This window comes from Heterocephalus glaber, unplaced genomic scaffold, assembly GCF_053883595.1.
Source record: "Heterocephalus glaber isolate CG9 unplaced genomic scaffold, H.glaber_assembly_v1.0 deba00001141, whole genome shotgun sequence".
NCBI lineage: Eukaryota > Metazoa > Chordata > Mammalia > Rodentia > Bathyergidae > Heterocephalus > Heterocephalus glaber.
In genome coordinates, this window is record NW_028258201.1 from 1233128 (window position 1) to 1257456 (window position 24329).

The following is a 24329-nucleotide window of genomic DNA, read 5'->3' on the forward strand; positions in this document are numbered from 1 at the left end:
AGCCTGGGGCCCTTGCGGGCTCATGGAGGGCCGGGCACCTGTGTGTGTACATGCTCACAGATACTCCCAGTTAGGGAGGTGGCAGCACCGTGACCAGCGGGGAACAGGGAAGGACAGCTGTCTCTGGGCCAAGATTTCCTCACCTCCATGCGGACCCTGGTGTCCTGGCTGCCCCCTCAGCACTGGGCCTGGGGCCAGTTGCACTTCTTGCTAGTCACGTGGTTTCCCGGCTCAGCTGGCTAGGGGAGGAGCAAGGTCCAGAGTCAACACTGCCCCTGACCCTAGGCTGACCAGAAGGGAGCAGACGGAGCAGCAGGTCTCACCCTTCTTGGACCCTGCAGCCATGAGGCTCCTCTGGGGGCTGCTCTGGGGGTTCAGCTTCTTTGCCTCTTCTCTGCAGAAGCCCAGGTTGGGCGAGAGCCTGGGTGCTCTGGTGGGCAGGGCTGGGGGACCTGATCCCGGCGAGAGTCTGACGACCCCCTCCCCTCAGGCTGCTCCTGTTCTCTCCCTCCGTGGTCAATCTGGGGGTGCCCCTGTCGGTGGGGGTGCAGCTGCAGGATGCCCCCCCAGGACAGGTAGTGAAAGGATCCGTGTTTCTGAGAAATCCAAGCCGGAATAACGACCTCTGTTCACCAAAAAAGGACTTCACTCTCACTTCAGAAAGAGTCTTCGAACTCCTGAGCCTGCAGGTAGCCGGCACCCAGCACCCTGCCCCTCTGCCTGCCCCTCTGCTCCTCACCAGCCTCCCTCCCTCCTCCTTCCACCCCAGGGGTCTTCTGGATGTTGCTGCCTTGGTCTTTCTGTCCCTGAGCAGCTTCCTCTCCCTGTCTGGACAGGTTCCCCGGAGACTTGCAAAGACCTGCGGCCTCTTCAGCCTTCGCAGAAGCCCCGAGGTCCAGCTGGTGGCCCAGTCACCCTGGCTGAGGGGCTCTCTGGCCAGACAGACAGATATTCAGGGCGTCAACCTGCTCTTCTCTTCTCGCCGGGGCCACTTCTTTGTGCAGACTGACCAGCCCGTGTACAACCCTGGCCAGCAGGGTGAGGCTCAGCCTTGGGGCTTGCGCTCCCATCTCCTCCCCGCCACTGAGCACAAGTGGCTTAGCAGACGCTCGCCCTGCCTCCCTCCCTCTGCACCTGGGCCCCTGCTCACCTCTTTTACCCATTCCCAGTTCGGTACCGGGTCTTTGCTCTGGACCAGAAGATGCGGCCGTCTACTGACAACCTCCTGGTCACGGTGCAGGTGAGGCCCCTGGTGCTGCCCTTGTGAGCCAGGGCACTGCTGGGACTCCCACCCGAGACCATGTCTACTCCCCCTGCAGAACTCTCACGGCCTCCGCGTTCGGAAAAAGGAGATGCATGTTCCCTCCTCCATCTTCCAGGACAACTTCATGATTCCGGACATCGCCGAGTGAGCAGCCCGTGTGGGAGTGCTCCCCATCTTTCTCACCCCAATCCCCGTCTCCCTTTGGGCTCCTCAGCACAGTCAGGCCTGATGTCTGACCCTGGGCTCCCAGGCTTCTGGTCTACCCCACAGACCTCTTCCCAGGGAACCAGGCCGCCAAGTCCCTTCTTTGTCCATCCTCAGGCCAGGGACCTGGAGGATCTCAGCCCAGTTCTCGGACAGCCTGGAAACCAACAGCAGCACCACGTTTGAGGTGAAGAAGTATGGTGAGCACTGGAGACGGGACGGGCTGTGCCCTCCCTGGAGCAGGCAGAGGAAGGGCGGTGGACAGGTGCCCCTGAGCGGAGGGGAGGAGCCCTTTCGCCAGGCTTTGACTTGCGGCCCCCTTACCCTGGCCCAGTCCTTCCCAACTTCGAGGTAAAGATCACCCCTGGGAAGCCCTACATCCTGGCCACACCGGACTATCTCGGTGAGATCCAACTAGACATCGAGGCCAGGTAACGCCCCGCCCGCCCAGCAGGTCCTGGGCCCATGGCCCACCCTGCTCCTGTGGCCCACCCTCTGCCCATCCCTGTGCCTGCGGCAGGTACATCTACGGGAAGCCAGTGCAGGGCGTGGCCTATGTGCGCTTTGCACTGCAGGACCAGGGCGGGAAGAAGACTTTCCTTCGGGGCCTGGAGATTCAGCGCAAGGTGGGGACTGGAGCTGGGCGGGACCGGGTGGGTGGGGCTCCACCCACCACCCATCGCCCATGTTTCTCCTGCAGCTGGTGGATGGCCACAGCCGCGTTTCCCTCTCGAGCGCTGAACTCCACGGTGCCCTGGAGAAGCTCAACGTCAGTGTCCCTGACCTGCAGGGTTTGTGTCTCTACGTGGCAGCAGCCATCATTGAGTCTCCAGGTGGGTGGCTTCCCTCACTCGGACGGCTCTGGCCTCGGGGTCCCTGACCCGTACCCGAGATGAGCGGTGCACACTAAGCTCGGTTTTTTGGGCTCGCGGGCCTGTGCATGTGCAGAGCAGAGCTGCGGCCCTCACAGCCCAGAAGCCAGGAGAGGAAGGGAGGCGGCCAGGATCCACTGCTGCCCTCCAGCTTGGCGCAGGGACCTGAATCCTCCGGTGCCCCCCCCACCCCCGTGAAAGTTCCATCACCTCCACACAGAGCCACACGCGGAGCTTCAGGAACCCCTAAAATCCAAATTTTAGCCGGCTGTAGCTCACACATGAACCAGTCCTAGCTGCTGAGGCAGGAGAATCCCAAATTCAAGGCCAGCCTGGGCAGTTAGGTAAGACCTGATCTCAAAATAAAAAATGCAAAGCTGAAGGGGCAGCTCCATGGTACAGCATTCCCTGGACACCACCCAGAAAGAAAAAATCCAGTTTGCATCCCTGGCCCTGTGCCTCAGCCCCACTCCTCCCCTGACTGCCGCACCTCATCTGGGCCCAGCAGCCTTGGCCCCTCTCCAGCTCTGCCTCTGCCCCTCCGCCCCTCCCGTCGGGTGCTCATTCACCCGTCCACTCACGTCTGTGTGCGGGTGCTGCTTTGGGCCTTGGGGATGGTAGAGATGAGCGCAGATCGGACTCCTGAATGCGGGGGAGACATGCAGACACCCCTTGGCCTCCTGCTCCCCTCTTCCCAGGCTCTGCCCTGTGTCTTGCAGGGGGGGAGATGGAAGAGGCGGAGCTCACGTCCTGGCGTTTTGTGCCGTCTGCCTTCTCCTTGGATCTCAGCAACACCAAGCGCCACCTGGTGCCTGGGGCCCCCTTCCTGCTGCAGGTGGGCTCTGGAGGGCAGGCTTCGGGAGTGTGTGTTGGTCTGGAGGGCCAGGTCTTGCTGACCACTCTTTTTCGCCGGCCCTTCTACCCACCTAGGCCCTGGTCCGAGAAGTGTCAGGCTCCCAAGCCTCTGGCATTCCTGTCAAAGTTTCTGCCACGGCTTCCGGGTCTTCTTCTAAAGTCCAAGAGATTAAACTTAACACAGATAGGATGGGCCAGGTCAACATTCCCATCGATGTCGCGAGGGGAACCACAGAACTTCAGCTCTTGGTAGGCCTGCTCTGCGCTGTGGGAGCAGTGGGGAAGGGACGGAGGCTGAGCTGGTTCCTGAGGGTCCCTGGCCCAGCCTGGGAGGAGCAGTGGGACACACAACCCTTGTCACTGACCTTGTGCACCTGCCCCTCCCAGGTGTCCGTGGGCTCCCTCTATCCGGCCGTAGCCAGGCTCACCGTGCGAGCCCCAGTCTCAGGAAGCTCTGGCTTTCTGTCTATTGAGCGGCCGGATCCTCGGGCCCCTAGAATCGGGGAGACTGTCGTCCTGAACCTGCGGACCGTGGGCCTCAGTGGGGCCACCTTCTCTCATTATTACTACGTGGTGCGTAAGCTGGGGGTAGAGGAGGGCAGGGGTGCAGGGAAGCACCCCATGGACGGGCTGGGCACAGTTCCAGGGCCGGGATCATACACAAAGAGGCTCCCGCTCTGCCCCTCCTCTTGGCCAGATCCTGTCCCGGGGCGAGATTGTGTCTGTGGGTCGAGAGCCCAGGACGACAGTGACCTCCATCTCAGTGTTGGTGGACCATCGCCTGACGCCCTCCTTCTACTTCGTGGCCTTCTACTATCATCAGGGCCACCCCGTGGCCAACTCCTTGCGAGTGAACATCGAGGCTGGGACCTGCGAGGGCAAGGTAATTGTGAGGGTCGGGAGAGAGAGAAGGGGCGCTGCACTTGTGGCAGGGCCTGGTTTACTTAGGGTGCACTGGGAATGCTCGGGATTGAAGGACGCCTTCCCCTGCCCCCGTCAGCTGGAGCTCCACCTGGACGATGCCAAGGACTATCGCAACGGGGACCATGTAAAGCTCCAGCTGCACACCGATTCTGCAGCCCTGGTAGCTCTGGGCGCGGTGGACACAGCGCTGTATGCTGTGGGTAGCAAGACCCGCAGGCCGCTGGACATGCGCAAGGTTTGTCAGGCGCAGCCCCTTCCCCTGCCACCCGGAGCCTGAGCTTCGAGACCCCACCCAGTCGGCCCTCGGGCCTGGGATCTCGTCCACGCTCCATGTTGGTCCTGCGTGCCCATGCCTGGCCCTCTCCCCTGTAGCCGAGTGGCCAGTCCCACCCCTCAGCTGTTCCTGCTGCCCACCGTCCCTGGCTTCTCTCACCAGGTCTTTGAAGTCATGAACAGCTACAACCTTGGCTGCGGCCCTGGAGGTGGGGACAGTGCCTTTGAGGTGTTCAAGGCTGCGGGCCTGGCCTTTTCTGATGGAGACCGGTTGACTTCAGTCAGAGAGAGTAAGAACTGGCAGAAAGGGAGCGGGTGGGGGTAGAAGGACTGGGGAGACCTTCCGGGACAGGCAGAAGAGGGCGGGGTAGAAGGGGACGAGAAGCAGGAGGCAGCTGCAGACGGGAGGCCACGCACCCTCGCACTTGCCTGAAGTCTTGCTCTCTGCTAGCTCTGAGGTGTCCCAAGGAAGAGAAAACCAGGAAAAGGAGAAATGTGGACTTCCACAAGGCAGCCAGTGAGAAACGTGAGTCATGGGTGCCTGGGAGCGCCTTAGCCACAGTGTGTGCCCGGATAAGGGTGGCCCTCTGCAGGCCTCCCCCTTTCCTTCCTGGGGCCTCGGAGGCTGAGCCGTTGTTGCTTCCCTCACCTGGCCTGCAGTGGGCCAGTTTGCTTCCCCGGCAGCCAGGCGCTGTTGCCAGGATGGGCTGACGAGGCTGCCCATGGTGCGCTCCTGTGAGCAGCGGGCAGCGCGCGTGCCTCAGCCGGCCTGCTGGGAGCCTTTCCTGTCCTGCTGTCAGTTTGCTGAGAGCCTGCGCAAGAAGAACCGGAGCAAGAGCCAGGCGGGCCTCGCACGTGGTGAGTGGACCTGCAGGGCCAGGGACGAGGGACAAGCAGTGGCGGCGCTCAGGAGGGCGGCCCTGTGTGCCCCAGCTCACTCTGACCCCATGCTCCCCAGCCCTGGAGATCCTGCATGAGGAGGAGCTGATGGAAGAGGACAACATCCCTGTGCGCAGCTACTTCCCAGAGAACTGGCTCTGGAGGGTGCTGATGGTGGACGGCTCGCACACGTGAGGCACGGGGCCCTGGCCTGGTCTCCGGGCTGTGTCAAGCCAGCCCAGGCTGTGACAGGGCTTCTCCACCTTTGGCCACAGGCTGTCAGTGTGGCTCCCTGACTCCATGACCACGTGGGAGATCCATGGTGTGAGCCTGTCCCAGAGCAAGGGTAAGGCCCGGCCCCGCTTCCAGCCCACCCAAGCTCTGGCTCAGCCCTCTGTGCCAGGTGAAGGAAGGGGGCCCAGGGAGCTGGGGACGTCTGTGACAGCACGGCCAAAGAGCAGGGGCGGGGGCCACAGCTAGGCCACCCGCCCCTCCTCCCTGGACGGAGGCCTTGCTGACCCACCCCTGACCTGTCCTCTGCTCCCACACTGCCATCCCCCAGGGCTGTGTGTAGCCACGCCGGTGCGTCTCCCAGTGTTGCGTGAGTTCCACCTGCACCTCCGCCTGCCCGCCTCTGTCCGCCGCTTTGAGCAGCTGGAGCTGCGGCCTGTCCTCTACAACTACTTGGAGAGGAACCTGACCGTGAGGCCCCACACTGGGCGCTGGGGCGGGCAGCCTGGCCGGCAGGGCTCCGCTCATCCCTGTCTTTCTTCCCGCAGATGAGCGTCCATGTTGCCCCCGTGGAGGGGCTGTGCTTGCCCGGGGGTGGAGGGCTGGCCCAGCAGGTATTGGTACCTGCAGGCTCCGCACGGCCTGTGCCCTTCTTCGTGGTGCCCACTGCAGCTGCTGCTGTGTCCCTGAAGGTGGTGGCTCGAGGGACCTTTGAGTACCCTGTGGGGGATGCGGTGTCCAAGGTTCTGCAAATCGGGGTGAGTGGAGCCCCCCTCCTCCCGGTCCCCAGGCCCAGCACTCTGCTGGCCAGGCCGGGCCCCACCCGCAGACCCACTTTGTTCCACGCAGATCATGCACTGTCCCGACCTAACTGTCCCTGAAGTGTAACTCAGTCCCCAGGGAATCTGCAGGGGCGGGGTGGGCCAAGGTGCTGCCTGCTCCACACAGCCGAGTTTCTCGTTTCCCGAAACAGAAGGAAGGGGCCATCCACAAGGAGGAGATTGTCTACGAGCTCAACCCCCTGGGTGAGTGCCCCCCCCCCCGCTCCCCGGGGCGCTGCGGGGCAGACTGCCAACTTCTCTGTCTCTGCAGACCACCGGGCCCGGACTTTGGAGATTCCAGGCAGCTCTGACCCCAACATGATCCCCGATGGAGACTCGAGCAGCTTCGTCAGGGTCACAGGTGGGTGTATCCTTGGCCCCACTTTGCTCCTCTGACCCTGGGCTCTTGAGGCCCCTTCTCATCCCCAACCCTCTCGCCCTCTGCAGCCTCAAATCCCCTGGAGACCCTGGGCTCCGAGGGGGCCTTGTCCCCCGGGGGCGTAGCCGCTCGCCTGCAGCTTCCCCAGGGCTGCGGGGAACAAACCATGACCCTCTTGGCTCCAACGCTGGCCGCGTCCCGATACCTGGACAGGACAGAGCAGTGGAGCAGACTGCCCCCTGAGACCAAGGACCGGGCTGTGGATCTGATCCAGAAAGGTTCCAGAGCAGGGCCGGCGGGAGGGGCGAGCAGCACAGCCCATGGGAGATGGGCAGACGGGCTCAGTGCTCAGCACGCCGCCTCCTCCCCCCAGGCTACATGCGCATTCAGCAGTACAGGAAGGCGGATGGTTCCTATGCGGCCTGGTTAACCCGAGACAGCAGCACCTGGTGAGGTGGGGTGGTGGTTGCAGGTGTCTGACAGGTCAGGGCCACAGGAGGATGAGTAACCGGTGGCTGGGGACAGGGCTGTGTCCCTGGAAAGCCTGCCCCTGGCCCCAGCCGTCCCTCTCTGCTCCTAGGCTCACAGCCTTCGTGCTGAAGGTTCTGAGTCTGGCCCAGGAGCAGGTGGGTGGCTCACCTGAGAAGCTGCAGGAGACGGCGGCATGGCTGCTGGGCCAGCAGCTGGAGGATGGCTCGTTCCATGACCCCTGTCCGGTTTTGCACAGAGGCATGCAGGTGTGGGCCCGGGACACTGGCCGAGGGCTGCGGAGAGGAGGCTGCCCCTGCTCTCTGCCGGCTGACACCTCCTGCCTCCTGTCCCAGGGGGGCCTAGTGGGAAACGACGAGACAGTGGCCCTCACCGCCTTTGTGGCCATCGCCCTTCAGCACGGGCTGGCTGCCTTCGCGGACCAGGGTGCAGAGCCGCTGAGGCAGAGAGTGGTGAGGACTCGCTTGCCGCCCTGCCCGCTCCCCGGCGCTCCCCTGGGCCCTCAGGGATGCAGGGCCAGCCCCGCAGCATCTCCGCTCTCCTCTAGGCAGCCTCCATCTCAAAGGCGGCCTCCTTCTTGGGAGGTAAAGCAAGTGCCGGGCTCCTCGGAGCCCACGCAGCCGCCATCACGGCCTACGCCTTGACGCTGACCCAGGCCCCCCGGGACTTGCAGGAAGTTGCTCACAACAACCTCATGGTCATGGCCCAGGAGACTGGCGGTGAGGGACAAGGGGTCCTCACAGTGAGCCTGGAGCTCGGCAACCTTGGGATCCCCAGGGTGCCCGGAGGGGTAGACAACGAGCCTGTGAGAAGGGATAAAGTGCAAGGGAGGAGTTGGGGGCGAGTCAGGAAGCCTGACAGGGCCCTTCACAGGGTCAGGCCACTGGGCCCCCACCCCTGTTCACCCACTGCTTCCCTTCCAGATAAACTGTACTGGGGCTCGGTCATCACCTCTCAGAGCAATGTTGTTTCACCCACCCCGGCTCCTCTCAGCCCAGCAGACCCCGTGCCCCAGGCCCCAGCCCTGTGGATCGAGACCACAGCCTATGGCCTGCTGCACCTGCTGCTCTGGGAGGGCAAGGCAGAGCTGGCTGAGCAGGCCGCAAACTGGCTCACTCATCAGGGGAGCTTCCAGGGCGCCTTCCGAAGCACACAGGTAGGGGCCGGCTGCGGGGCTGGGGGTGGGTGGTCCTGAGACCCGGGCTGAGTCGTGGCCTGACCTTCAGGACACAGTGGTGGCCCTGGACGCCCTTTCTGCCTACTGGATCGCCTCCCACACCACGGAGGACAAGGAGCTCAACGTGACCCTTAGCTCCATGGGCCGAAGTGGCTTCAAGTCCCACGTATTGCAGCTGAACAACCACCAAATTAAGGGCCTGGAGGAGGAGCTTCAGGTGAGCTCCTTGCCAGCTGGGGTCGCTGAGACACCTGGGCAGGGCCAGAACCACACCCACCTCACCTGCCGGCTCCACGGCCCTCCTCTTGAGGCCCTTGGGAACACTGTCTTGCCGGCTGTGTGACCAAACCTCTGAACTTCACCCTTGTGGTAGGGATGAAAAATATGGTGGATTTTAAATATATATATATTTGTTTTCAATTTATTGTAGTAAAACACAACATTGGCATTAATACCCCTCAAAAAATACCCCCCCAGGTTTTGAGCACACTTGCCCCATTGTCCTTGCCACTTTCTGAAGCAGCTCTGGAGGTCCTCTTTCATGTCTTTAGTTGTGTGCGTCGTGGCTGCCTTGATGTCCTAAATTGGTCCAAAAGTTTACCTTTCCTGCTGGGCATGGTCCCGCATGCCTGTGATCCCAGCACAGGGGAGACAGGCAGGAGGATTGCTGCGAGTTAGAGGGCAGCCTGGACTACATAGTGAGTTCAGCTCAAACTACAAAGGGAGACCCTGCCTCAAAAAATAAAAAAATATGCCCGGGGACTTAGCTCAGTGGTTCCACCGCCTGCCTCGCAAGTGCAAGGACCCGAGTTCGTTCCCTGGTACCAAAAACAAACAAAAAATAAAAGTACCTTTCACTGTCATTTTGACTTCGAGGAAGAGCCAGAAGTTGCACTGTGCCAGACCCAGTGAGCTGGGTGGGTGGGCCGCACTGCAGTACTTTATGAGCGCACCTTTCTGTTGGGTGCCACTTGGCAGCACATTCACTGTATTTTTGATCACATAAAGATGCAAAAGAGGACTCTGAACTGCTTCTGACAGTGGCACGAGTGACGGGATGAGGCTGTTCAACGCGAGAACAAGTATTTTGAGGGAAAATGATGGCAGTGTGTCACTTACGTAAGATTGCATGGTCACACACCGTCACATAGTCCGACCGCCCACAGGGGCTCAGCACGCGGAAGCCAGAGGACACTGCGCGTGAGCTGAGGGAGGCCGGTGGCTGGACTGGCCCTTCTGACCGCTCCTTCCCTCTCGTCTTCCTGACAGTTCTCCCTGGGCAGCAGGATTACCGTGAAGGTGGGAGGGAACAGCAAAGGCACCCTGAAGGTGAGGCCAGCGCTGGGCCTGGCGAGGAGGAAGCCACCCCGGGGTGGTCCCCCGTCTGCATCCTGGGCCCGTCCCCCTCACTGGTCACCCTGTCATTTCCACGTCCTGCTCCCCAGCCCAGGCCTGTCCCCTGACCCACTGGCTCCCCACATTCCACAGTCATGCAGCCCGTGCCCCTTCTTTCTGCCGCGTGCCTCCTGCAAGATGTGGGAGCCCCACGGCCCCTCTGCAGGGCGCACCCTCATGGCCAGGAGCCCCCGCTGTGCTCCCCTGCCAGGGCCCTCGCCTCTGCTGTCCTAGGCCTTTCGCTAAGGCCGTCTGGGCTGTGCCTCCCATCACACGCCTCCCGAGCTCCGGCAGCGTGGCTTGGGGGAAGTCGGGCCTGCTGCTGCGTGCTCGCAGCGAGGGCCGTGCCACTCCAGCCAGATGGCTCAGGTCTCTGCTGCACATCCTCCCCTGCCTCCTGGCCCATGGACCAGACTCATCCGCTCCTTCTGGCCATGGCCCAGGCTGTCCGGGTGCTCTGGGCACCGTCTCAGGTGCTGGCCTTGCTCCCTCGCCCTGTGTCACACGCCTGGCCCAGCACATGCAGCCTGTCTGGTGCCCTCTCCTGCGCTTGGCCAGGGCGGTAACCTTGGGGCCGAGCCCGGACACGCTGTGCACTCTCCCTGCCCTTGCCGAGCCAGGTCCTTCGAACCTACAACGTCCTGAACATGAAGAACACGACGGACTGCCAGGACCTCCAGATGGAGGTGACAGTCATGGGCTACGTGGAGTACACGAGTGAGTGCTGGGGTCGGGGCACCTGGGCGCTGAGGGCTGCGGTGGCCTGAGTGGCTGCCTCCCGCCTCACCCCTGCCCTGTGCAGGGGAAGCGAGCTTGGACTACGAGGAGGACTATGAGTATGAGGAGTTTCCGGCCGGGGACGACCCAGGTGCCTACGCACGGCCCGTGACACCCCTGCAGCTGTTTGAGGGCCGGAGGAACCGCCGCAGGCGGGAGGCCCCCAAGGCGCCGGAGGAGCAGGAGGCCAAAGTGCAGTACACCGTGTGCATCTGGTGCGTGCTGCTTGGGAGGACGGGCCTGGACAGGCGGCCACGCGAGCCTGGACCGAGGTTGCATGTCTCCACAGGCGGCGGGGCCAGGTGCGGCTGTCTGGCATGGCCATCGCAGATGTCACCCTCCTGAGTGGCTTCAGCGCCCTGCGATCTGACCTGGAGAAGGTGCAGCCAGCTGCCCGGGCAGCCCTGCTCCCTTCCCGAGCCCCTGGGAGGCCCACGCCCCACCCCGCCCCACCCCGTGCTGAGCCCGCCACGTCCGAGGCCCAAGCTCGGACCGAGGCTGCCTCCCCTTCCCACAGCTCACTTCCCTCTCCGACCGCTACGTGAGCCACTTTGAGACCGAGGGCCCCCATGTCCTACTCTACTTTGACTCGGTGAGTGTGGACAGGTGACGTGGGCAGGACGTTGGTGGCGCTGGATGACAGTTTCTGTGTGAGGAGGTTCCGTGTGGACTCCTGGCATCCAGGCACCATGACAGGAGGGCGGGCGGCCCTGTGAGCCGCGGTGAAGTTGGGCAGATGCCCTGGGTCATGGTGGGTGGCCCGGGCTGCAGCTCTGCCAGGGACAAGGACGGGACAAGGCTGCAGGGTCCTGCCGTGATCCTGGCCGGCTTGGAGGAGCGATGGAAGCCAGGGCGTGGTGAGGCCCCACTGGGTGCCGAAGAGCCGGGTGGGGCTGCCCTGGGATGGAAGGGCAGGGAACAGCAAGCCTGGAGGACAGGGCGCTACCCAGCCCGTGCTTCGAGGCCCTGCAGCGGCTCCGGGCGGTGCGGGCTGAGGCAAGGCCGCCATCTGGGGAGTGAGGTCATCGGAGGCCTTGGGAGCAGACGTCAGAGCTCTGGTGGCAGGAACGTAGCAGAATGTGAAGGACACGGAGAGAAGGCCCGGGTCCTTGATCCTGCTCCCCTCCTGGTGCCAGGTGCCCACCTCCCGGGAGTGCGTGGGCTTTGGAGCCGTGCAGGAGGTGGCCGTGGGGCTGGTGCAGCCGGCCAGCGCGGTCGTGTACGACTACTACAGCCCCGGTGAGCGCTCGCCCCAGCCTGGGAGGGCCGCAGGAGCCGGGTGCGGGGCTCCGGGCACTAGTGGCGGAGCGTGGGCCGCACACCTAACCCTCTGCCTTTGCCCAGAGCGCAGGTGTTCTGTGTTTTACGGGGCACCGAGTAAGAGCAAGCTCCTGTCCACCTTGTGCTCTGGTGACGTCTGCCAGTGTGCGGAGGGTGAGAAGCTGGCCTGGGCGGGCGCAGGCCTGGCACACTGGGGCTGGCAGGTGCTCACCCTGGTCTCCCTGCAGGCAAGTGCCCGAGACAGCGCCGTGCCCTGGAGCGAGGGCTGCAGGATGAGGACGGCTACAGGATGAAGTTTGCCTGCTACGACCCCCGCGTGGACTACGGTGAGCCCGGGCCTCCACCCCGCTCCTCCCGCCGGCCCCCGCCTGTCCTCTGCCCTGACCCCGACTTCCGGCCCTCCCTCACCCCGGCCAGGCTTCCACATCCAGGTCCTCCGAGAGGACAGCAGAGCAGCCTTCCGCCTCTTTGAGACCAGGATCACCCAAGTGCTGCACTTCGGTAGGGATGGGCACAGGGGTGCGGGCAGACGGAGGCCAGGGTCTGCATGGGCCGGGGCCACTCATGGCCCCGGCTCCTTATCCCCGCAGCCAAGGACACCAAGGCCGCTGCCGGTCAGACCCGCAACTTCCTGGTGCGAGACTCCTGCCGCCTTCGCTTGGAGCCCAACAGGGAATACTTGGTCATGGGCGTGGACGGGGCCACCTGTGACCTCAAGGGAGAGTGAGTTCCCCAGCTCTCCCTCCCTGGGGACAGGTCCGGTGCCCAGCCCTGTGCCACAGAGCCAAGCGTGCTGCCCTCTGCTCCCTGACCCCTGAGAGCCCGTTTGTCCCCTGCAGCCCCCAGTACCTACTGGACTCGAACAGCTGGATCGAGGAGATGCCCTCGGAGCGGCTGTGCCGGAGCACCCGCCAGCGAGCAGCCTGTGCCCAGCTCAGCGACTTCATCCAGGAGTACAGCACCCAGGGCTGCCAAGTGTGAGGGCGTGCACTGCCTCACCGGGGGAGGGCCCTGAGCGGGGGCGAGGGGTGCTGGGCGGGTTGGAGGTGTAATAAAGGCCTTTGCTGAGTGTCAGTGTGCCTCTCCAGTTCTGAGAGCAGACCCCTCCGCCATTCCCAGTGCTGTGCAGCCCAGGCCAGGTCTGTGCGACCTTGGACTCAGCCTCGGGGCCTCGGGCTGCCCAGCGGCTCACTAGGGCTCAGTCCATCTCCAGACCCCAGAGCAGGGCCGGGACCAACAGCCTGTACCCGGAGGACCTAGGCCTCCCTTCAGCATGCTCAAAAGTCTCCCGGCCTTGGCAGGCCCTGAGCTCAGCTCACATGTCAGCTCCTGTGCCCCGGAGCTGCACACACGCACACGTGCACATGTTCTCACACTTAGCAGTGCTGGCCCCTGGCCCCTGTGGATTTGGCCGAGCACCGGGGCCTGTTAGCAGCCGCGTTAGGAAACTTTCCAGGAGTTGAGCAAGCCCGGTCTGCTGCGTCCCTGGGACATGTACTTTAAGCAGGCTCAAGGCTGTGGGGGCATTTGTTAATTCTCCAGAGGAGCCTTGTCCCACTTAGCTCAGCCTTCCCACCCTGCCTGCCTGGCTTCCCCCACTGTGCTGGCACCTCTGGGGTCTGGGGTGACCTAGAAATCCTTCCTGAGAAATGTACTGGGAGCCGCTCTGGCGGGTCCTGGGATGGCTCAGCAGCCTGCCGTTTAGTCAGGCAGCAGGGATTCGTGCTGGGCCAGGGACCGCAACATAGCGCTCTTCCCAGGGGAGGCAGTGAAGTGGGGCTGGGTGTAAGGTGTGCGGCCAGGGAGCGGCCAGGCCCTGAGGGAGGAGCGGAGAGGGGAAGGAAGACTTGCTGGAGGAGGCAGCGTGGAAGTTGTTCCCAGAAGATTGAGGAGACAGCAGGTGTAGATGGGAGTTCTGGGGGGTGCGTGGAGCACATTGGGGCACCGTGATTCGGGTGTGGAGTTGGATTGGGGTGTGGCAGAAGGGTGGGCCCCCTCTTCTGGGCATCCTCAAGAAGTTCTGACCTTTCTCAGTAACCAAGAGCGCTCTGCACTTCCCGTGGGTCTCCTTCCGCAGAGCCAGTAGGCTTGTTGGGACGAACCCGTCCTGGAGCCCAGGACCCAGGGTCCGCCAGCCTGGGTCTGGGGCCGACCACGAGGAGCAGCAGGCACTGCCCGGCCCCAGAAGTTGTTCCCCACTCTTTCCCACCCAGGCTGGCCATGTGTTCGGGCTGGGCGCCCAGCAGTTGGCTGGCCCAGTGGGTCTGCTCGGGAAGCGCTGCGGGAGACCCCTGGCACTGGGCTGTGTCCAGAGCCGTGGACGGAGTGTCAGGGTACAGCCTAACCCTCATTCCCCTTCTCTAGGGCCCCTGATCTCACTCGGTCCAGTGGGACCCCCTCCTGTCCACGGCTGCAGAACAGGGAGGGCCCTGAGCCCACTGCGGCTGCAGCTGCCCACTCTCTGAGGGACGGGCAGTGGCTGGTGAGCTGCTTCCTGGGACTTGGGGGCTGCGGTCACGCGGGAGTTCGAGGAGAACCCTGGGGCCCTGAGGCCAGCCCTGTCCTACCTGGTCAGGAATCGAGGGAAGCTCGTGCTGGGAGAGGAGAGGGTGAGGGGAGGAAGTCGCCTGCTGCCAGGGCTCTTTCTGTCCTGCCCCGTGTGAGGGCCCATCCTCGGCTCTCCTGTCCTTCTGTTCCGTGAGCTACCTCTGAAGTCACAGGACAACTATTTTCTCTTTTGAGCCAGGACCTCACTAGGGAGGCCAGGCCTCAGCCTCCTGAGTGCTGGACTGCGGGCGCTCCCCACCATGCCTGGCGCACACGAGAATTCTTTTTATCCAAGCCAGCTCAAGTCAGCCCCTTTCCTTGCAACCAAAGAGGTCCTCCTCTGGCCCAGAGGCACCGATTCTGCAGCCTGCCTGCCAGCCGGAAGCCTGGCTCTGCACTGTCCTGGCCGTGCTCTCTGGCCCTCGCCTTGGGCTTTCATCCTCAGAAGGGGGCAGCGACAGGGTTCTGTGCATAGCATGGGCACCGGGGTTGAGTCAGAGCCATGCGCACCATGTGCACGCCAGGCGCTCCTACGGGGGACCCTGTGACCCTCCGTCTTCTGGACACTTGTGGGCTGGTGGGAGGCTGCGAGTGACAGCTCTGCTGCCAAGCTCCGGGCGAACCACCCATCTCCACACCAAGAAAAGCCCCACACAAGTGGCTTCTGTCTCATTTCGGCCTCCAGGCGATCCTGGAGGGTGTGGTAGGCAGGCACCCCGTTTTCCTTGTAGAGCCAAATTCATACCAATCGCCTTCTCTTGGGTGGGTGTAGAGGGAGAGGCCCCGCCTGGGGCAGGCACCCTGGCCGCCAGGTTGCCTTGGACTGGAGACCTGGTTCTGGCTGCAGAAGGAGGGCCGGGGTTTGTTTCCGCTCCTGTTTTCTTGATGGATGGCTTGCTCTTTGAAATGTAAAGTCCCCAAGGCCGGTGAGACTGTTGCAGCTGAGGGCACGCAGGCCCTGTGGGTTGGGACAGGGACTGGACTTGAGGGTAGAGACTGAGGAGGCTCCGAGACAACCCAAGCAGCAAGATGGATGGCCGAGCTCCAGTTATAAGCGGCTGCACAGGACCCACGCGGGGCCTTCAGCCAGGATGCTCCTGCTGCTCCTGCTGGTGCTGCTGCTGGCAGGCACCCGCCTGCTGTGGGCCCAGTGGAAGCTCAGGACCCTCAACCTCCCTCCTCTGGCCCCGGGCTTCCTGCACCTCCTTCAACCCAACCTCCCCATCCACCTGCTCAGGCTCTCTCGGAAAATGGGGCCCATCTACCGGCTGCACTATGGGCTGAGAAGTGAGCGCCCTCCCTCCCCAGTGCCCGCCAGCCATGGGTCTGGCCCCATGACGCCCACCCGTGTGGCTTCTCCTACAGATGTGGTGGTGCTGAACTCCAAGCAGTCCATAGAGGAGGCCATGCTCCGGAAGTGGGTGGACTTTGCCGGCAGACCCCAGATGCAGTCCTGTAAGGGCGGGGCCCTCCTGCAGGGAGGGAAGGGCTGGGGGGTGTGCTCGGGCCTCCAAGCCGCTGTCTCTCCCCCACGCAGCCAAGCTGGTGTGTCAGAGCTACCCCGACCTGTCGCTGGGGGACTACTCCGTGCTCTGGAAGGCGCACAAGAAGCTCACCCGCTCGGCCCTCCTGCTGGGTGCCAGAAACTCCATGGAGCTTTGGGTGCAGCAGTTGACCCAGGAGTTCTGCCAGGTGAGCCCAGGCTCCGGCGGGTCAGTCTCCCCTCCCCGAAGTGCCCCCTGTCCCCCCAGCCCACACGGCTCCTGTTCCTCCTCCACAGCGCCTGAGAGCCCAGGCTGGCGCCCCCGTGGACATCCACAGGGAGTTCTTGCTCCTCACCTGCGGCATCATCTGCGGCCTCACCTTTGGAAACAAGGTCAGGATCGCCCGCGCCTCCCCCCAGCCCTCCCCAGCCTCTCCGGTCCGGAACTGGAAGCCTCCCCATTTTCCACAGAGTGACACCTTGGTGCGGAGCATTTGCAGCTGCGTCCAGGACTTGATGAATGCCTGGAACCACTGGTCCATCCAAATCCTGGACATGGTCCCCTTCCTGAGGGTGAGCTGTCCTGGGAGGAAGGGCGGGTGGAGGAGCAGCCCCCCCCCAGCAGCTGACCCTGCCACCTCCCCAGTTCCTCCCCAACCCGGGCATCCAGAGGCTGAAGCAGATGGTGGAGGTCAGGGACCTCATCGTAGGGCAGCAGCTGAGGCAGCACAAGGTGAGGGCTGCGCCTGGACTGGGCTCCCTGGCCCCTCCACCAGGGGCTCCCCGGCACCCCGCTCCTGGCCTGCTGCCCTCCCCTCACAGGACAGCCTGGTGGCCGGGCAGTGGAGGGACCTGCTGGACTACATGCTCCAAGGAGTGGAGCAGCCCGGGAAGGAGCAGGGCTCGGAACAGCTCCAGGAAGGACACGTGCACATGTCCGTGGTGGACCTCTTCATCGGCGGCACCGAGACCACAGCCACCACCCTCTCCTGGGCTGTGGCCTTCCTCCTGCACCACCCTGAGGTGCGCCTGGGCTCCTCCCTGATGCCTGGCTGGGGCTGCAGGAGTCCGGCTCCCCCTGCTCTGGGCTGCGGCTGAGCAGCTTCGAGTGGCACAGCGGGCCCCTGACGGCAGCCTGGTCCCCACTCCTAGATTCAGCGACGTCTCCAAGAGGAGCTGGACCTGGAGCTGGGTCCCGACTCCTTCACCTCCCGGCTCCTGTACAAGGACCGCAAGCAGCTGCCCTTGCTCAACGCCACCATCGCTGAGGTGCTGCGCCTGCGGCCCGTGGTGCCCTTGGCCCTGCCGCACCGCACCATCCGACCCAGCAGGTGGCTGGAGGGCCGGCTGCTGCAGGAGGGCCTGAGCGGGGTCCCCGCCAGCCTCTCACTCCTTCTCCCCTCAGGATCGCCGGCTACGACATCCCCAGGGACACTGTCATCATCCCCAACATCCAAGGTGCCAACCTGGACGAGACGCTGTGGGAACGGCCCCACGAGTTCTGGCCTGGTGCGCAGGGAGCCTGCCGGGCGTGGCGAGGAGGGGTGGCCGGTGCTGCCGCCTCTAACAGCCCCTCGCTGCTCTCCACCGCCCGCAGACCGCTTCCTGCCGCTGGGCAAGAGCCCCCACGAGCTGTCCTTCGGCTGCGGGGCGCGCGTGTGCCTGGGTGAGTCGCTGGCCCGCCTGGAGCTCTTCGTGGTGCTGACGCACCTGCTCCAGGCCTTCACTCTGCTGCCACTGGAGGGCGCCCTGCCCTCTCTGCAGCCTCAGCCCTACAGCGGCATCAACCTGCTGGTGCAGCCTTTTCAGGTGCGGCTGCAGCCCCGGGGTCTCGGGGCCCCGTGCCGGGGCCAGTGCCAGTGATGGGCAGGACCAGAGCCGCCGTGTGCCTCAGTTTCTCCTTTATTGCTCCCATACAAACCCTCCCCTCCCCCCTGTAAACATGGTGCTGTGAGACCGCGGGCAGAGAAGACTTCCCGGAGCTCCTCTGGGCGCGACCCCCCAGTGCTCGGCAGTCCTCCTGGGGTGCAGGAAAGGTGGGCGGCAGCTCAGCCTCCCTGGGCAGGGGGCCGATAGCTTCGCGGCCTCAGCTTCATTTCCGTGAAGGGCACGGAGAAGTCAAAGCCCTTCCAGTGGTACCAGGTCACTCCCTGGGAAAGGTTGGCACGGGTGTCAGAGCTGCGGTCTCATCCGCCCACTCCCGGCCCGGAGCGGTGACTCAGAACCCCCCCCCCCCCCATGACCCTCAGCCACACAGCACGGAGGCTTCAGCCTGCGCTGGCCCCTTCTACCCAATAAACCACCTTCCCCAGAAGCAGTCAGCAGCGTCGCCCCACTGCAAGGCTGCGGCCCGGCGCCCGCCCGCCGGTGCTGACGGCTGTCCTGGCGCACTCACGGCGGGGGGGTGGGGCACCCTGCCGCCCCGTGGCCTCTCACCTGGTGGTCCACCGCGCTGCCGTAGAGCCCGTTGAGGTTGGCATAGTGGCAGTTCCGGTACCACCAGGCCCCGCGGTAGGACACGGCACAGGAGATGAGAAGGTTGTTGGGGTCCCGGTCGCGGGCGGAGAAGACGCTGCCACTGTGGTAGCTCATGGAGTCCCCTGGGCGGGCCGGGGGAGTGAGCGGGCGCCCTCCCCTGCCCCGCGCCCGGCCCGGGCTCACCCTTACCTGCCGTGCCGTGGAAGCCGTCCAGGTGCAGGCGGTAGTACTGGGCGGCCGAGTCCACCCGGAAGGAGTCGTACTGGGCGAACACGGCCTCATCGCCGGCGCGCAGGTCCACCCGCATGGAGTAGTCGCCCGCCTGCGTCAGGCTGTGCAGGGCCTCGTTGCCTAGGGCGGGAGCGCCTCGGTGTCTCAGTGCCGTCCGCAGCCCCCCCCCCCGCCGCTCCCCACCCTGCAGAGGCACTGACCCAGCCAGAACTCCCCGGAGACGTTGCCAAAGCCGTGGGCGTAGTCCTCCCAGTCCCTCCAGAAGTCCGTCCGCCCGTCCACGCGGCGCTGGAACACCTGAGGGGCGGGCGGCGGCGTCAGGCTCCGGCTCGGCTCCTGCCCGCGCAGCCCCCTGGGCTCCCGGCGCCACCCACCAGCCAGCCGCCCCCGTCGGTCTCCAGGTCGCAGAACACGCTCAGGGGCCGCTCGCGGTTGCCGTCGAGGAAGATGGTTGTGGCCCGGGAGCCGCCCCCGTTCTGCATCTCCTCCCCGCAGTCCCGGGGGAAGGGGACCGGAAGTCCGCCTGCGGAGGAAAGGGAGGCGCCGGTGCTCTCCCCAGACCGAGCCCCGCTGCCCGAGCCCCCGCCCGGGCTGCACCGGTACCAGTGGTGAACGAGGTGGCCAGGGGTGGCGTGAGGCTCTGGCCCCACACGGCCTGCAGCCGGGCACTGTAGCGGCTGGAAGGGAAGAGGCCGAGAAGCCGGTGCGAGGTGACCCCGGCCGGCAGTGCGATCTCCTGTGGGACCGAGAGGGAGGCCGGCAGGTCAGGGCCCCGGGAGGGGCCTCCGGGAGAGCCCGAGGCAGCGCCCCAAACCAAGCCTGGGGCACCTGGGTCCGCCCGCCGGGGGCGCCGAAGGTGAGCAGGTAGCCCGTGGGAGGGGCCTGGGGCTCCGTCCAGGCGAGCAGGGCCGTGCGGGGGGTCACGTCCTTGGCCTCCAAGTCCTGGGGAGCCTGCAAGCCTGGGGGTGGGGCGGAAGCTGGGGTGAGGCCCGCCCCTCTCCGCGTGCGCCTTCCGCCCCACAACGCCGGCCCTACCCGTGGTGAAGGTGATGCTGGCGGGGGAGGTGACGTTGGGGCCCCGCAGGCCGCGCACGGTGGCGGTGTAGTTGGTGCGCACCAGCAGGCTGCGCAGCGGGTAGTCCACGGCACTGCCCGGGGCCGAGCCCTGCAGAGGCGCGGCTGGGCCACGAGGTGGCGTCAGTCCCTCCCGCTCCTCGGCCCCCAGCTCCCCACCCTGACCAAGTCCCCTCCGGAGGGAGGCCTCAGCCCTGCTCACCCCCAGGGGCTGTGACCCGGACGTTGTATTTATCCACGGGGGTCCGGGGGGGCATCCAGTGCAGCAGGGCCGAGCCCTCAGTCAAGTTCAGGGCCCGCAGCTGGGTGGGGCCGTCGGGAACTGGGAGGAGGAGCGGGCTCAGGGGGTCCCGCCTCTCCCCGCCTCAGCCTCCCCGCCCCTCGGGGCTCACTCCCCGCCCCCACAGCACTCTCAGGCTCTGCCCACCTCCCCGCCGGCCTCTTACCCGTGCTGAGGAAGCCCGTGAGGGGCTCGCTCTCCTCAAAGCCTCGCACGGAGACCACCGTCACCTCGTAGCGAGCGCCGGGGGTCAGCCCCTGCAGGCGGTGGGTGTGGGCCCCGCCGTCCACCTGCACGCTCTGCGGCTCCCCTGGAAGAGGCGGGCTGGGAGGTCACCCAGAGCCCAGGGCGCTGGAGCGCGGGCAGCGCGCAGGGGCGGGGAGCGAGCGCAGAGGAGACGGGGCAAGGGCGTCACCTCCGTCTGCCAGTTGGTAGGAAACTTTGAAGCTGTCCACCCTGGATGGCGGTGGTGTCCAGCTGACCGTGGCTGACCGCTCCCGGATGTCGCTGAGCTGGAGGTCACGGGGGCTCTCCAGCACTGGGCACGGGGCACGGGGCGACGTGGGCGCAGGGGCAGGGAGATGGCTGCCCTGGGGCCCCAAGCTCCTCTCCTCCCCGGGCCCTGCCTGCCCTTGGCTCCAGAGTGCCCAGCTCCCCTTTCCCCTCAGCCTCTGGGCTGGAAGTTGCTCCCCCGGCTCCTGTAAGCCCCTCCCCGCTGCCCCCGCTAAGGCGCTGGGTCCCACCCGGGAGGGACAAGGTGGGCCCAGCTTGGCCCTACCTGGGCTCAGGGTCCGGGCAGTGCCCTGGACGCTGTCGGCCTTGTGAGGCCCGCGCAGCCCATACAGGGTCAGGCTGTACAGGGTCCCGGGCCGCAGGTCCCGCAGCACGGCCCAGCGCCGCGTGCCCGGCACCATCAGCTCCCGCTGCAGCGGAGGACGAGGCCTCTGCTCCAGGGTGCTTGGCGTGGGCACCCCAAAGCGGAGCAGGAAGGAATCGAAGGCGCCGAGTGGGGCCTCCCAGTCGAGTCGCAGGGAACTGGTGGTCACATCAGTCACCGACAGCCGGGACAGGCGCGGCCCTGGGTCCCCCGGGGTCTGGCCGGCAGGCGGAGGTCCTGTGTGGAGCGGGGGCCAGAGAAGCACGCGGGGACAGACGCGCGCCAGCTTGGCGGCCTGGGGCGGGCCCCACGCCCACCCAGGCCTGGCCCTACTTCCCCTCAGCTGCGTGTGGGGGCAGCGGTGCTGGGTGCCGAGGCCTCTCCTCCTCCCGGGCCCTCCTGGTCCTCTCCCCACCAGCCCCTCTCACCCTCCCAAGCCCAGTGCAGGACCCGCAGGCCTGGTACCTGTGGTGCCCTCCGTGGAGATGGGCCCCTGGCGCTTCCCTTCGTGCAGCCCGTAGAGGAAGAACCTGTAGGAAGTGCTGGGCTCCAGGCTGGAGATGACGACCTTGCTCTGATTGCCGTCCACCAGCAAGGCCTGGGGCTGTCCGTGTGTGTCCTCGTACTGGACCACGAAGGAGTCGAAGGGGCCCTGGGCCACGCTCCACGAGAGGCGCAGGGAGTCTGGCGTTGCCTCGGTCACTGCCAGCAGCCCCAGGCGAGGGGCTTCTGGGGGCTCTGGGTCCTCCGGGGCTGGAGCGTCCTCTTCTGGGGCTGTGTGGGAGAAGCCCGGGGAGAAGGTGAACGGGTGCGAGGGGCCCTGCCCTCTCCCTCTCGGCCCCAAAGAAGGGGCTCCCGTAAGGCCAAGGCCGGGCGAGGACTTCACAGGTCCTGGCTCAGCGGCTGGGGGAGAGAAGGGAGGGACCTGCAGGACAGGGGTCTGCAGGAGAGAACAGAATAGGGGCCTCCCTAGGTCTTCTAGCTGATCCTGACTCGAGGGGTCAGAAGCCAGCTTTACTAGAGATTCCTCTGGGAAGCAAGTCAAAGACAGAGAGAGGGAGAAAAAGAAAGAAAAACCTGATAAAGAAAGGCACAAAATGGCAGCCTTGGGACTTGCACCAAGCGACCAGAAAAAGAGCTGACGGGGGGACACAGAAGGCCAGGGCACAGACGGTAAACCCCCACCTCCAATAAAATGCAGGCAGCAAGGGGGCTGAGCGACTTTAGGGTAGTGTGCACTCATACCTGTGCACTGCCACAGTCACCACATTCGTCACGCGGGTCGTTCCAGAACAATGGGCGTCTGTCCACAGGCCCCCTTGCTAACTCTAAGCTAACCAGGAAGGCGCCCCCTTGCCAACCGCCCCCCACCCCAAAGATAAGGCCAGAAAGAAGCTGCAGGTGGACAGGCGGAAGAAATGACATTAGGCAGAGGTGCCCGGAAGCCCATCCAGTTACAGCAAGTTCTGTGGGTCACTCACCCCTCTATAAAAGAAGCTGGGAACCAAGGCCCCGGGTCCTCCATCTTTTTCAGAGCCCCTACCCTGATTCTTCCCTATAGGGTAGCTATCTTCTCCTTTCCCCCCCTTCCTTTTCCTCTACAAATAAAGTGTTTTCCTTTTGTTAACTTTGTCCCTCTGACTTATTTCGGGGGCTGAGGTATGATCCTGGCACCCATGCGGGCAGCAGAGCGCGGTGCTCAGGCCCAGGCATCACAGCGAGGCTCCTGGGACTCCAGCGTCCCTGTGTTAGGGGTTATATCTAGGTGACCTCTCAAAGCCTCGTGCATTCAGAGCTGGGCTTTGGGTAGGTGGCTGGATCACGGGTGTGACACTCGGAGCGCTTGAGCCCACTGGTGAGCTTACAGCTGAGGGGATGCCGGGAGGGCAGCCAGGCTGGAGGCGGTCCCTGGGCGTGGCCTGGCGGGCCTCCCTCCCTCCTCCTCCCTTGATCTCGCTCTGCTCCTGCAGCCCTACCCTGGACTGTGTCTCCTCTGCCAGTCCACCCTGCCTTCCAGCCAGCCAACTGCACTGCGGACTAAAACCTCTACACACCATGAGCTAAATAAACCTCTCCTCCTTTGAGCTGTGGGTGTTGGGTATTGGGTCTTGGCAAAGAGAAAGCGACTGAGTCGCCTTCCTCGGCATGAACTCCTGCCACCCCTGGGGTCTCCTTCCAAAGGATCCTGCCATGGCCCCAGCTCTTCCTTCTTACTCCTTCGCAGCGCCTGTGTTGGGATCAGGCACTTGGCTCCCCTTCCCACGGGGGCACCCCCTGCACTACTGGGCTGGCACTGGCTGGGCTGGGGCTCCCTCTGAGGGTGGAACTGGCTCGCAAATGGGGCTGGAAAGTCAAGCCAGCAAGTGGGCATCAGTGGTTCCAGAAGAGGAGCCGGACCCGTCACGTGCAGCCACTTCCGTGGGCTTCTGGGCCCCTACCCAACTCGTTTTCCAGTGTTTTTCCATTTGAGAAAATGCTGCTGACTCATCGGAGGCAGGGAGGTTTGCCCCTGGCTGAGCAAGGCCGCCTGGCTAGAGGTAAAATCTGCCGCAACAGGCGGTGGGCAGCAGCCTCACGGTGGGGCACGGAGGGAGTGCGGCTGGGGAGCAAGGAGTCACCGCCCGGGTGCTGCCTGTCCGGGCGCCTGCTTTCGGCCAACTCAGCGACCACAGCAGAGGATGTGGCAGCACCCTCTTCCTTTCCCCAGGCCCTGCCTGGGCTGCTTCTCCCACCTGCCCACTGGGCATGAGGCACAGGAGAGCCCTGGCCTTCCTGCTTGCCAGCCTCACCTGTGGCCCCCAGGGCAGAGACGGGGCCCAGGCGCTGTCCTCCCGAGAGTCCGTAGAGCAGGAACTCGTATGTCCTGCCTGGCTCCAGGCCCTCCACGGCAAATTCTCGCTGGTCTGCAGCCACCGGCACTGCCTGCAGCTGGCCCTGCGTGTCCCTGTACTGCACCAGGAAGGAGTCGAAGGGGCCCTGGGCCACCGTCCATGACAGGCGCAGGGAGTCTGGGGTCTCCCCTCTGGCGGCCAGCTCCCCCAGCCGGGGAGGGAGCTGCGGAGTCTCCTCCAGGGGAGCTGTGAAGAGAGGGGACTCCTGGTCAAGACTCACCTGCTCAGGGACCCCTCTGTGGGCTGGTGCCTGGCCCGTGCTGTCCCACCCACTCCCTGCTGGGGTCCAGGGTGCAGTGGATTCATAAAGATCATCTCACTGGGGAGACTGTGTCTAAAAAATTATTTTTAAAAAAAGGGCTCAGGGGCTGGGGATTTAGCTCAGTGGTGCCGCTGCCTGCCTCGCAAGCACAAGGTCCCGAGTTTGATCCCTGGTACCAAAAAAATAGGGGAGGGGCTCAGGATGTAGCTCCACACAAGAGGCCCTGGGTTTCATCTCTGGTACTGGAAAAAATGTATATAGAGAGGAGCTCTTTGGGGTGCAGAGAGCCCTGAGTGATTTCCTCCAGGCCCTGCACAGGGCTGGGTCCGGAGCTGAGACTCCCGGATCCATACCCCAAAGAGGGCAGTTGGGGTGGGAGCAGCCA

General features: G+C 64.7%; 3 protein-coding genes across 5 annotated transcripts in view; 2 read left to right on the top strand and 1 right to left on the bottom strand.

Annotated features, from left to right (window-relative positions):
* Positions 1-208: 208 nt before the first annotated feature.
* On the top strand, positions 209-12895 carry LOC101719002 (complement C4). 2 transcript variants are annotated; one of them, XM_004846919.4, is made up of 41 exons: positions 209-408; positions 491-689; positions 837-1038; positions 1170-1240; positions 1320-1408; positions 1586-1668; positions 1803-1899; positions 1989-2094; positions 2169-2301; positions 3060-3175; positions 3271-3444; positions 3583-3768; positions 3893-4078; positions 4196-4354; positions 4556-4682; positions 4844-4918; positions 5053-5250; positions 5351-5462; positions 5547-5617; positions 5834-5973; positions 6051-6260; positions 6476-6527; positions 6595-6684; positions 6771-6980; positions 7076-7151; positions 7283-7439; positions 7527-7643; positions 7739-7910; positions 8115-8347; positions 8418-8585; positions 9638-9697; positions 10384-10480; positions 10566-10755; positions 10830-10920; positions 11058-11132; positions 11677-11779; positions 11885-11974; positions 12049-12147; positions 12239-12322; positions 12412-12544; positions 12661-12895. In XM_004846919.4, exons 1-41 carry the CDS (start codon positions 344-346, stop codon positions 12800-12802), a joined length of 5238 nt encoding a protein of 1745 aa, XP_004846976.2. In that variant the 5' UTR covers positions 209-343; the 3' UTR covers positions 12803-12895. The 2 variants fall into 2 exon arrangements, with proteins under 2 accessions (XP_004846976.2, XP_012928326.2); XM_013072872.3 differs by lacking the exon at positions 11885-11974.
* Positions 12896-13369: 474 nt separating this feature from the next.
* Cyp21a2 (cytochrome P450 family 21 subfamily A member 2) lies at positions 13370-22418 on the top strand. 2 transcript variants are annotated; one of them, XM_021260072.2, is made up of 11 exons: positions 13370-13721; positions 14186-14303; positions 15734-15823; positions 15906-16060; positions 16149-16244; positions 16323-16424; positions 16498-16584; positions 16674-16874; positions 17004-17182; positions 17257-17360; positions 17449-22418. In XM_021260072.2, the coding sequence occupies exons 3-11, from the start codon at positions 15775-15777 to the stop codon at positions 17712-17714; spliced, it is 1239 nt and encodes a 412-aa protein (XP_021115731.1). In that variant the 5' UTR covers positions 13370-13721; positions 14186-14303; positions 15734-15774; the 3' UTR covers positions 17715-22418. The 2 variants fall into 2 exon arrangements, with proteins under 2 accessions (XP_021115731.1, XP_087066476.1); XM_087210350.1 differs by lacking the exons at positions 13370-13721; positions 14186-14303 and adding an exon at positions 14419-15655.
* Tnxb (tenascin XB) overlaps positions 17736-24329 on the bottom strand; it is a 54084-nt gene continuing 47490 nt past the window's right edge. Inside the window, 14 exon segments of the mRNA XM_087210303.1 lie at positions 17736-18001; positions 18288-18451; positions 18519-18680; positions 18761-18857; positions 18935-19083; positions 19164-19296; positions 19389-19519; positions 19596-19739; positions 19837-19956; positions 20081-20224; positions 20330-20452; positions 20693-21028; positions 21257-21565; positions 23581-23868. Coding sequence (XP_087066429.1) covers positions 17900-18001; positions 18288-18451; positions 18519-18680; positions 18761-18857; positions 18935-19083; positions 19164-19296; positions 19389-19519; positions 19596-19739; positions 19837-19956; positions 20081-20224; positions 20330-20452; positions 20693-21028; positions 21257-21565; positions 23581-23868 — 2402 coding nt within the window. The 3' untranslated portion in view covers positions 17736-17899.

Coding starts and splice junctions, on each gene's coding strand:
- LOC101719002 (XM_004846919.4), top strand. CDS start 344: ATGAGGCTCCTCTGGGGGCTGCTCTGGGGGTTCAGCTTCTTTGCCTCT. Junction 3,769..3,892: donor TCTCTCATTATTACTACGTG/GTGCGTAAGCTG, acceptor CCTCTTGGCCAG/ATCCTGTCCCGGGGCGAGAT. Junction 11,975..12,048: donor CGTCTGCCAGTGTGCGGAGG/GTGAGAAGCTGG, acceptor GTCTCCCTGCAG/GCAAGTGCCCGAGACAGCGC.
- Cyp21a2 (XM_087210350.1), top strand. CDS start 15,460: ATGCTCCTGCTGCTCCTGCTGGTGCTGCTGCTGGCAGGCACCCGCCTG. Junction 15,656..15,733: donor GCTGCACTATGGGCTGAGAA/GTGAGCGCCCTC, acceptor CTTCTCCTACAG/ATGTGGTGGTGCTGAACTCC. Junction 16,585..16,673: donor AGCAGCTGAGGCAGCACAAG/GTGAGGGCTGCG, acceptor CTCCCCTCACAG/GACAGCCTGGTGGCCGGGCA.